Consider the following 11,779-nt stretch of genomic DNA (forward strand, 5'->3'; position numbering starts at 1 on the left):
ATGTCATATCTTTTTCCTTATAAACTTTCCTTCCTCGTATATATAGATAAAGTAGAAAAAGTCTGTACATGATATAATAATAATGCAAAAAAATTAATATTACAATTAATAAACAAATTTATATTTTGATACTGAAATAATAATAATTAATAATATAATGATACTAATAAAAAATATTAATATACATCTTTTATTTTTTATTATTTTATATAATATCTCATATCTCTTTTTTATTTCTCTTCATCTTTTATAATCTTTCCCTTGTTCAAACGATTTTACTTCCAAAATTTCTTTGTTTTTTATTTTCAATTTTTTAAATTTACTTTCAATTCAAACATAAACTTATTAAATTTAAAATTATTGTTACTTTTATTTTATTTTTTTATCATATTAATCTCTACCTTAAAGTAAAACTAGATAAGGTATCATTAAAAAAAACCTAGAAAATATAATAATAAGACAATGCAATTACATATTACAATTATTTATAATTTTCAAAATAGAAAGAATAACATTAAAAAATTGTATAATAACACAAAACTATATAATTTATCTTTTCAATAAAAACTATAAAAGAATATAATATTTTAACAAAAACAAAAACGATTAAATTATATTATTTACATATTAAAATTTCTAAGTATATCGACCATGTTATTCTATTTTACTGAAAAATGAACAAAACTATCCAACTACTTGATTTCTAACGATTTCTAAGTATATTGACCATGTTATTCTATTTCACCTCTCTCATTCCTCTCAATCCTTTCTCTTTCATCTCTCTCACTCCAACCTTTTCTCTGTCATCCCTACTGTAGCCCCAATTAAAAAAATTAGAAACACTTGCCTTTAAACAATTTGTCTTTCTAAAGAGTTGAGTCATTGACATATTCACCTTGAGGCAAAGGTTCATTCAAGATCTCTTCAATTTCACCATCTTTACTAATTTCTCTAATTTCATCATCTGCATATGTTGAATCATCATCTCTAAAAAAACCCTCCAGGCCAATTACCAATTCTTTCAGATAAGACAAAAATTATAAAATAAAAACCTCATTATAAAGTCAATTTTTGTAAGAAAGTGTTTAACAACAAGTATTTCTGATTTTTTCCAGGTCAATTACCAATTTGAAAATTGGATAAAATTAGATAAGACAAAAATTATAAGATCAAAACTCATTATAAAATCATTTTTTTGTAAGATTGTTTAACGGTTTCTGATTTTTTCAATTGGGGCTACAGTACGGATGACAGAGAAAAGATTGGAGTGAGAAAGATGAAAGAGAAAGGGTTTACAGGAATGAGAGAGGTGAGTAAGGGTTTGGGGTTTCTTTTTTTTTTTTTTTTAGTTTTGAGAATGAAAATTATTAAAATACCCTTAACCTTAAAACTTAGAATCCATGATATATAAGGATATTTTTGTCTACTAAAACCCGGTACACATTGCTAAAATGTACCAACTGAAAAACAGGCGTATGCGCGTTAGCAAACCCCTATATATATATATATATATATATATATATATATATATATATATATATATATATATATATATATATATATATATATATATATATATATATATCATTTGAATCCAATTACACAAATTTATTTGAACTTGTTAAATAGTGTTTTAGGTTTATAGGTGTTACGGGCTAACATTTGAATTACAACGTATCAAATGATATAAACAATCCAAACACCAAAAATATATTTAACAAGTCAAGAAATTTAACATAGTTGAATTAGAAAGAGTATATATAATATATTCATTTTTCAAGTTTTAATAACAAACTCTATCAAAATTTAGAATATAGACAAATTCTAATTTTAGATCAAAGTCAATGAACTAAAAACAAATTTAATCCAAATAAAATCTACAATATCATATTTAAAATCTACCTTTGGTGATTCCTAATTACACATGACTTTAAAGGTTTTTGAAATTTCAAAAACGTGCATGACGTAGTTTCAAGGATATTGTGCATCTTCAATGAGATGAGAACATAAATAATATATATCGATTTGACACCTTGAAAGAGATGAAAAACAAGACCAAAATATGCTATAAAAGAAGAATTAAGGTGATTGGTACAATCTCTACTTATTCTAATAAGTACTATAATACATTGTGTTGCAATAATAATTACTAGTGTTGTCAAAATGGGTTAGAACCCACGGATCAACCCTGCTCATCACTCGTTCGAGCTGGGTTAGGTTTGAAACAAATGTAATTTTTTTATATAGACCAATTTTCAACCCGGCTAACTTAGAATATGCGGGTCAACCCGGTCCATCATTAGTTCGAGCCAGGTTGGGTTTGAAACAAATGTAATTTTTTTTATACAGACCAATTTTCAACCCGGCTCACTCGGATTGAGCCTGTGGTGAGCCGGGTTGGCTTGCCAACCCATCTAGTTTAATTTAATTAGTTATTACTTTGTGTTTCAATATTATTAGTTAATATATTTTTATTATATTGTAAATGAGGATAAAAAAGATGTTTCAAGAGAGCAAAATATTATAAATTTATCTATTCAGAACTCTAATCTTAAACATGGATAAGTGACACAAAAATGATCAATATTAAAAACTTATTTATTCGTTTTTTGAGCTTGTTTTTGAATTTCATTTGAGTTGTATGTGTTACTTTTTTTGCATTATTTTTGAAGTTTAACATCATTTTAAAGTGAAATTTATTTATATTTGAATTACAAAAAATATAAACCTTTTTTTGAATTTAAAAAAAGAACTTGTAATTAAGTGAGTCGGTGAGTCAACTCGTTTAATCCATCAATCCGTGTGAGCTGGACAAGTTCGAATTTTTTTCGACTCGCTGATAAGTGAGCCAGATTGATATGACTCACTAATAACCAACTCATAGTAGGCCGAACCGAGTCGGACCAGATGACCCGTGTTAGACCGGATGACCCGTTTTGTTAAAGAGTTTGTAGATGTTTCAGACTAACATTTGAATTACAACATATCAAATTATATAAACAACCCAAACACCAAAAACATATTTGACGAGTCAAGAAATTTAACATAGTTGAATTAAAAAGAGTATATATATATATATATATATATATATATATATATATATATATATCCATTTTTCAAGTTTTAATAATAAAGTCTATCAAAATTTGGAATATAAACAAATTCCAATTTTAGATCAAAGTCGATGAACTAAAAACAAATTTAATCCAAATAAAATCTATAATATCATATTTAAAATCTACCTATGGTGATTCCTAATTACACGTGACTTTAAAGGCTTTTGAAATTTCAAAACCGTGCATGACGTAGTTTCAAGGATATTGTGCATCTTCAATGAGATGAGAACATAAATAATATATATCAATTTGATACCTTGAAAGAAATGCAAAAACAAGACGAAATTCTACTATAAAAGAATAATTAAGGTGATTGGTACAATAATCCCTACTTGCTCTAATAAGTATTATAATACATTTGTTGCAATAACAATTATTAGTGTTGTCAAAATGGGTTGGAATCCGCGGATCAATCTGACCCATCAATCGTTTGAGCCGGGTTGGGTTTGAAACAAATGTAATTTTGTGATACAGACCAATTTTCAACCCGACTCACTTAGAACTCGTAGGTCAATCCGACCCATCACTGGTTCGAGCAAGGTTGGGTTTGAAACAAATGTAATTTTTTGATAGGGATCAATTTTCAACCTTGCTCACCCACTCTCTCATCAGTCCATTAAGCGTGACATTTTAGCTGTAAAAGTCACGAGTTACTCCCATTTGAATCATAACTTTGAATACATGTTTCGCATTTTTCACTTCACTGAAAAAGTAATACTCATAACACTATTAGGTTTTACACCAGCTTTCTTCATATCAGCTAACACATTTTTGCCTTCTTTGACCTTTCCTTCTTTGCATAATGCATCTATCAAGAAATTATAGGTATAAACATCCACCCCGAATTCCATGGTGAGTTTCAAAATGTTCTTCCATGGTCCCATTGTCACCATAACTGCGCAGGTTATTAAGTTCTCAACCTCAGAGAAAAGGTACCTGTCAAAATAACACTCCGACCATCGGTACCTGTAAAATCAAAAACACTCCCACCATCAAATCAGCCAAATCTAGTAAAGGGATTAAAAAAGTATAAGTTCTATCGGCAAAACTACCTTTCAATACACTGAATAATTGTGCTGTACATTGGCATAAGTAATTTGGTTGACATGTCCTTGTGTAATCACTCCTCATGAATGTTGAGTGCTTTTTTGAACTAATGCAAAAATCCTAACGTGATTTATCTGAATTAGGTCAAGAAAGCACTTAACCTTTATGACAAGTCACGATTTCAGAACGACAAATTGAGGGCTAATTTCCTTTTTCCATCTGCTTAGAAAGGAAAATAGAAGTAGCGTGGAGAAGTTTGTGAGCGTCATGGGAAGGGAACTCAGTGTGAAAGGATTTGACACAAGAAGAAAACTTGGGAATGCAACAACAAAGACCAACCCTAGCAGCTATTTGTTTCCAGCATTGGATATCAGGTAGCACCAAAGTGGAAAATATTAGGTTAAATCTGATGTCATATTTTTTCCCTTTTAAATTTTCCTTCCTCATATATATAGATAAAGTAGAAAAATTTTGGCTTAATTTTCATCATAAGACTTTTTAGAATGTTTAATATCGTTTTGATTTGTATTTTTTTTTTCAATTTTGTTTTTTTAATGATGTATAAATTATTAACGATAGAATATTCATGTGTATATTTGGTGGATGAAGTGTTCTTTTTTGTTTACATGGTTTGTCGATACTAGGATTTCTCACTTCCACCTTATGTTATCATTATATACTAGTATTTCAAACTTTTACTTTCTTTTTCTTTCCCTTTAATTTTCATATCTCATTTTCCTTTAATTCACGTCTTTTATTTTCATTTTTTTTCTATAATTTGGATTTACAACTCAAATTTAATAGAATTACATTTGTGATATTTTGTTTTGAAAATAAATATAATGAATGTGTCTTATGTTTTTTGTTTTTTTTATTGATCGGAGAAAATGTTTGGTTTTATTTTTCACTGTGGGAAATAAACTAAAACATGGAAATTGTATCTACATATATCATTTTATGTTGTTTTATGAAGTAATGATTTTGGGATTTATTTAAAAAATTGCATCTCGGTTTTAGATGTGTGCGCAAGTGTTTCATTGCAGTGTGTCATTGATGTGTGTGGTGGCTGACATGGTGGCTATGGTTTTTGTGTTGGGAGGTTGAAGATAGTAACGTGATAATGTGAATATTGTGTTGGATGAGCCACGTAACAAAAAATAAACACCTCATCCATTTGATTGCTCACATGGACATTACGTCATTAACAATTCAAACGTCATAAGAAAAAACAAATGAAAATTGAAACCATATTAAACACTACAAAAATTGAGTTCTATATTATAAAAAAAATAGAGAACAAAATTTTTATTAAACTTATAATAATAAAATAAAAATGTTAATAATATTAAATATTACAAATAATAATAATATGAAAAGATTTATATTTTGATGATGAAATAATAATAATAATAAATAATCATAATAATACTAATAAAAAATAATAATATACATCTTTTATTCTTTTACTATTTTATATAATCTTTCATATCTATTTTTTATTTCTCTTCATCTTTTATAATTTTTCTCTTCGTTCAAACGATTTCACCTTCAAATTTTCTTTTTTCTTCTTTTCAATCTTCTAAATCTATCTTTTCAATCCAACCTAAACTTATTGACATTAATATTGAAAAATAGGCATAACCGCAGCTCTTTATATACTCAGTAGATTAAAATTAATTAAATTTAAAATTATTGTTATTTTTCTCATATTTATACGATATTAATCTTTACCTTAAAGTAAAATTAAGGTAAAGTATTATTAATAAAAACCTAGAAAATATAATAATAAGACAATGCGATTACATATTACATTTATTTATAATTTTGAAAATAGAAAAATAACATTATAAAAAAAATGATACTCCAATATTTAATTTAAAAAATTATAAAATAACACAAAACTATATAATTTATCTTTTCAATAAAAACTTTAAAAGAATATAATATTTTAATAAAAATAAAAACAAATAAATTATATCATTAAACTATATATCATTTAAATCCAATGACACTAATTTGTTTGGACTTATGAAACAGTGCTTTAAATTGACATTTTAATTGAAATATATAAAATATAAACAATTCTAATTTCACGTTAAATTTCAAGAACTAAACATATTTAATCGAAATGAAAATTACAATATCTTTAAATTCTATCCATGGTGATTCCTAATTACATATCAATTTAAAAAGGCTTTTAAAATTTCAAAAGCATGACATAGTTTCAAGGATACAGAGGATATGCAATGAGGATGAAAACATAAATAATATACATGACACCTACATAGACATGCAAAACCAAGACCAAATTCTGCTATAAAAGAAGAATTAAGGTGATTGGTACAATCCCTACTTGCTCCAATACGTACTATATATAATACATTGTGATGCAATAATAATTACTATTACACAAATATATATTGACATGACTTCTTGCAGATGTAAAAAAATGATACTTAAATACAACAGAATCCTACAGTTAACTTCTACACCCAAAAAAATGTGAAAGGTTTCTGTGCAACAATTCATTCTCTCTTTTGTAAAGGGAGGAACATTGGAAAGTTAGATCAAAATCATGAATCAAGTATGCAGGGAAGCAACCTTTGTCAACTCATCCAGAGTCTCATCACTGACCTCTGTAAGTGGCTCCTCCTATATTGAAGAAATAGGATCAACATAACCAAAGGACAAATGTACTCAGAGTAAAACATCAAAAATCAACATTGATCAAGTGAAGGCAATTGGGTATTCTATATCTTTGGTAGAACAAGAAATCATAAACAATTATTGGCCATGATGCACACATACAAAAGGTGGATCAAATATAAATGATAGCCATTAATTATGAATTGTTTTCTACAGTGTACATACAACTTGGAGTTGTATGAATCTTTGAGTTTTTGATTCACTAAAGGCAATGTTTCTATGTTTATATACTCTACATTTTTAAGTCTTATATATAGTTGCATTGGATTTTCAAAACTTCTTTTTAAAGGGTTTGAAACTTCAAAGACACACATCAGTGAAGAGTAGAAAAATATTGGTATTGGATTTCACTTCACACAATGCAAGAACAGCAACTGAGAGGAGAGTTAGGTAGGTACCTCTTGATCATTGCTTTTTTTCACATCTATACACTTTGAACCACTAATGCTGGCACTCTTCAATAGGCTACGTGCACTGCAGTTTGGCTTGGAGGGTCCGTTTTGTGCATCTGGATTTCCAGAATCTGACTCATCAACTGCTGCAGTTGGATTTTCACCATCATCATTTTGATTATTTTCTTCCTTGGGAGCTGGAACTCGCTCTCTGGAAAAAGTAAATTGAAACAATCAATTTACAAACATTGTAAAGATAATGTCAATAACAGTTTTGTAGGAATAACTACCAGTCTCATCCACAAACATTGTAAAGATAATGTCAGAGACAGTTTTGTAGGCATAACTACCAGTCTCATCCACAAACATTGTAAAGATAATGTCAGAGAGGCATAACTACCAGTCTCATCCACCAACATTGTAAAGATAATGTCAGAGACAGTTTTGTAGGCATAACTACAGTTTCATCTACAAACATTGTAATGATAAATACTACCCTAGATTATAATTTTGAACCAATGATGGTAATAAAAAATATAGATAAAATAAATCTCCAAAAGAACAAGATTGTTAGTGTGCAAATCAAGTACTTGAACAGGTTTGCCAAGTTTAACAAAGACTTACCTAGGCAAGGAGGCATGGTGCCTCAACAATGGAGTGCCTCGTTCACCTTTGCCAGAATGCTCCTCAAGATGAGCAAACTGTCGCTTGAATCGATCAACCCCACTGCAACAAGATAACACACAATTACAGATTAGAATCCCAAGAAAGCAGTGATTTTAAAGGTCCAACATTACACAGTTCTGAGGTATGCAGAAAAAAAAAAGGACAAGAAACCATCAGTTGCTTCTCAAGAGTAACCAACAAAAACTATACATGCATGCCAAATCAGGTGCAAGAATCATAAACAAAAACTAGACATGCATGTTAAATGTTTTGCTAGTGGAGGCTATAGCTCTTTATAAAAAATTGTGCAGAAAAAATCTAACAGAACTTTGGTGCAGTGCAGCAACAATAAATGTAAGGGATCCAAATCAAGTATCATAAAAGCTGGCTCAATATCTTATATCCTTTAGCAAAGGACATACATGTCTACCAGTCTCATCAGCTTTCACAAATACATGAAGCCATTACTTTTCAAATGCATAGGCTGTTCAAGCATGGAGGATTGGATTCATTTTAACAAGTAAATTCTGTTTTTCAGACCATCAAGTACAATGCATGAAATGTGAACCAGACTAATAATCATTAAGGTAGAAGTTCTGCTAAGTACCAGTTTGGTTTAAAGTTGAGAAGAATTGATTTTCATAGAACTGAGAAGATGAAGCATGAACATATTATAAAGCAGGAAAAACTACTTCAATTATGAACAATATGAGAAAAGTTCCAAATCACGACAAGAACTATTTGATATTTTAGGGGATAGTTTCCTAAAAAACTATAATAAGGTAGCACTATCAGAAATTTCAAAAACAAATCGAGTTAGAGGGAGATAAAATGCCCCCTACCTTGGATACATGAAGCTAGTTTGTTCTCCACCGCGAAGATATTCTTGGAGCATCTGGGGATGATACTCTAAAATCTGTTGAGTACAAATGTAAAAGTCATTATTACCAAGCCAAAAAAGAGAAGACAATAAATTATAAAGTGAATCAAGCCATTGAAATGCGTGGCCATACCTCTCGATAAATCAATTCTCTAACATCATCTTTGGTCAATTTTCTCCTCTCAAACTCAAACTCCAGCTTTGAAATGGGTTGAGTGGATGGTTCACGGTCCACATTGGCCAAACCATTGAAATAAGGGTCACTTAGTGCCTGCAATCACAGGCATAACAAAGAAGAAGTAAGGAACTTGGGAAATTATCTGCATAATCAAACGAAATTTCCTCTTTGGTAGCTATCTAGGTAACCAAAGATCAACCTCTTCAGCTGCTGGACGATCTTTAGGATCAAATGCAAGTAATCGCTCCAGTAAATGAAGACCCAAAGGATCTACATTTGGAAATTTTTTGGTGAATGGAATAGGTTGTTTTTTCCTCATGCTACCAAGGTACCTTCTAGCCTTCTCATTTCGAATCTGTGAAATTAAGATTAAAAATTACTAACATGAGGACAAGCTATAGGAAATAAAGTAACCATTAGAACAGACATGGATGTTTTAAAACAGGAAAATCAGAAGCTTATAATTAATACCATTAGCATGTTACAAGTTTGTTTTAGACCTCTCAGACCTTGAGTAGTCTCTGCAGTCCAGCATGTTACAAGTTTGCCTATTGATGTTAAAAAATGGATAATGGATTTTTGAATAAACTGACCTTAGAAATGGTTTCAGTAGGAGGAGTACCAAGCAGGTCAGTTATGAGATCCAATTGGTGCACTACATTTTTTCCTGGAAACAATGGCTTCCCAGTGAGCATTTCTGCAAATATGCATCCAATGCTCCAAATATCAATTGCGGGAGTATACTGCAAAAGGCAAGGATATAAAATTACACACGTATATCAATACTTTTTAAGTATTCTTCAACTTCATATTTCGTACACAAATTCAAATCTTTGCAAAAAGATGATGAAGAAGCAACTAAAACAGAATGACATGTACATGTCACATATATAATAATTGAAATTTCAAATAAACAAATCAACTCTAAATTCAAGAAGTATTTTCATGTGGGGGAGTACTATTATATATGCACATCAAGCTAATTTTCAAAAATAAAAGGTATAACAAGAGAATTGAACTATATCATATAATTAAGCACAAACAGATTTGGAGCCATAACATACATGTCACAAACTACAGAAAGAGGTAGAAAGAATACAAGAAACTTACTTTTGAGAAAAAAGAGCCGCATAGTTCAGGTGCACGATACCACCGGGTTGCAACATAGTCCTTAATAAGAGTAAGTAAAATTAGTCAGCAAAATGTTTAGAAGGATAATTCTGGCACAGAAACCATAAATTTGATTGCACTTTTCAGCTGAAAATCTTAGAAAGCAGAAGCAGAACAGAAATAACAAGTGAATCAATTTCCAATAATACTTACGGTCCAGAATATAGCTGACGGAGCCTCATTAAATGAAACTCGAGCAAGTCCGAAATCACATATTTTTAGTTTGCAATCAGCATTAGCTAGAATATTTTTTGGCTTCAAATCACGATGAAACACATTTGCTGTAAGAAAACAATTGTTTGGGTTCAATATCACTATCTGAAAAGGTTAAGTACTTAATCACAAGTATACCTGTGTGTATAAATTTGAGGCCTCTAAGAAGTTGGTACAAGAAAAATTGATAGTGCTCAGGGCTAAGATCATCGTTTGCCTTAATCACTTGATGAAGATCAGACTCCATCAACTCAAACACAACATAGACATCCCTGAACTCTCGTCGGGAGGGAGGAAGCATTATGTGCTTTATCTCAACTATATCAGGATGTCGAAGCAAACGAAGGAGTTTTATTTCTCTTAGGATCCGTGTGGCATCTGACACATGCTCGAAAACATCATTGATTTTCTTTATTGCAACTTTTTCCCCATTATGACTGTCAACAGCAGAACACACAACACCGTAACTCCCTTTTCCAATCACTTCCAGGATGTCATACCTACTTGCCTCTCCATACTCAGTAAAAAACTCTGCCTCCCCTGTTCCCTGTTCGATGAATCAATATTTAGAGACAGACAAATAGCATGAAAATATTATTTGATTAGAGTACTATAAATTAATTCGTGTTCTTGTCTTTCAACCAACTACAAGCTCTATGGTAATAGATGTAAATCACAGATACAGTATCAAAAAATATAACTTGGATTCCGAACAAGTTACCCATTATCAGGCTAACTTAATAATTGCCAAATGCTACCTCTTTAGTTTCTAATAGTTTGATTCATAACCAGAAAGAAGCACCAAATGAAATCAATTCCAACCTATAAAATCAAACCTCTCTGGTATATCCTTTTGCATATTCTCAGACAAAACTTGAACCAGATTCTAAACATAACTCTTTGCCATGATTTACAAATACTAATTGTTAAAATAAAAATGGACGCAAAAGCAAATCAAAAACAAAAATTGAAAATACGGATTGGAATAAGATTGAAACTTGAACGACACCCGTTGCTCAGAAAAGCTACAAAAAGGCATGATCTTTCACAAACAGAAGAAAAAAGTAATTTTGTATAAAAGGGACCTTTTTGTTACGATCCATGGAGGAAGATTTGAAGTGGGAGCGTTTGGGGGCTTTGAGAGAAGGTTGAAGGAAGATGTTTGAACGTAAATGTCTCTCAGGAGGAGAATGTTGTTAACGTTGTTGTTGGCATTTTTGTTGAGGTTGTTTTTGTTGTTGTGAAGGTGAATGTGAGAGTTAATAGAATTGCATCGATGGAAGAAACGAAGAATGCCATCCACGAAAGAGTGTTGCTCCCACACCACCCATATACACTCACTCTTCCTCAATCTGCGCCTACCCCATTTCTCTCTCTCTCAATTTCCTTCCCTCTCTTCTTTTTCTTATTC

The 11,779-nt window shown here is 30.5% G+C and overlaps 1 protein-coding gene across 1 annotated transcript; it reads right to left on the reverse strand.

The window, feature by feature from the left end:
* Positions 1 to 6,454: 6,454 nt before the first annotated feature.
* On the reverse strand, positions 6,455 to 11,779 carry LOC148199818 (mitogen-activated protein kinase 9-like). The gene is made up of 11 exons (XM_047303576.2): positions 11,454 to 11,779; positions 10,507 to 10,915; positions 10,309 to 10,436; positions 10,096 to 10,155; positions 9,579 to 9,728; positions 9,185 to 9,340; positions 8,941 to 9,078; positions 8,770 to 8,843; positions 7,886 to 7,987; positions 7,268 to 7,472; positions 6,455 to 6,815 (listed from the first exon to the last, which is right to left on the reverse strand). Exons 1-11 carry the CDS (start codon positions 11,469 to 11,471, stop codon positions 6,744 to 6,746), a joined length of 1,512 nt encoding a protein of 503 aa, XP_047159532.1. The 5' UTR covers positions 11,472 to 11,779; the 3' UTR covers positions 6,455 to 6,743.

Source organism: Vigna umbellata, chromosome 4, assembly GCF_029865625.1.
Source record: "Vigna umbellata cultivar VRB3 chromosome 4, Vumbellata_1.0, whole genome shotgun sequence".
NCBI classification, from domain to species: domain Eukaryota; kingdom Viridiplantae; phylum Streptophyta; class Magnoliopsida; order Fabales; family Fabaceae; genus Vigna; species Vigna umbellata.

Bases quoted from the DNA above. Each gene is read 5' to 3' on its own strand.
- LOC148199818 (XM_047303576.2), bottom strand. The intron at 10,437-10,506 runs GTATACTTGTGA...GTTTTCTTACAG, and splicing joins CCTCAAATTTATACACACAG to CAAATGTGTTTCATCGTGAT. The intron at 9,341-9,578 runs GTCAGTTTATTC...TTAATTTCACAG, and splicing joins CTACTGAAACCATTTCTAAG to ATTCGAAATGAGAAGGCTAG.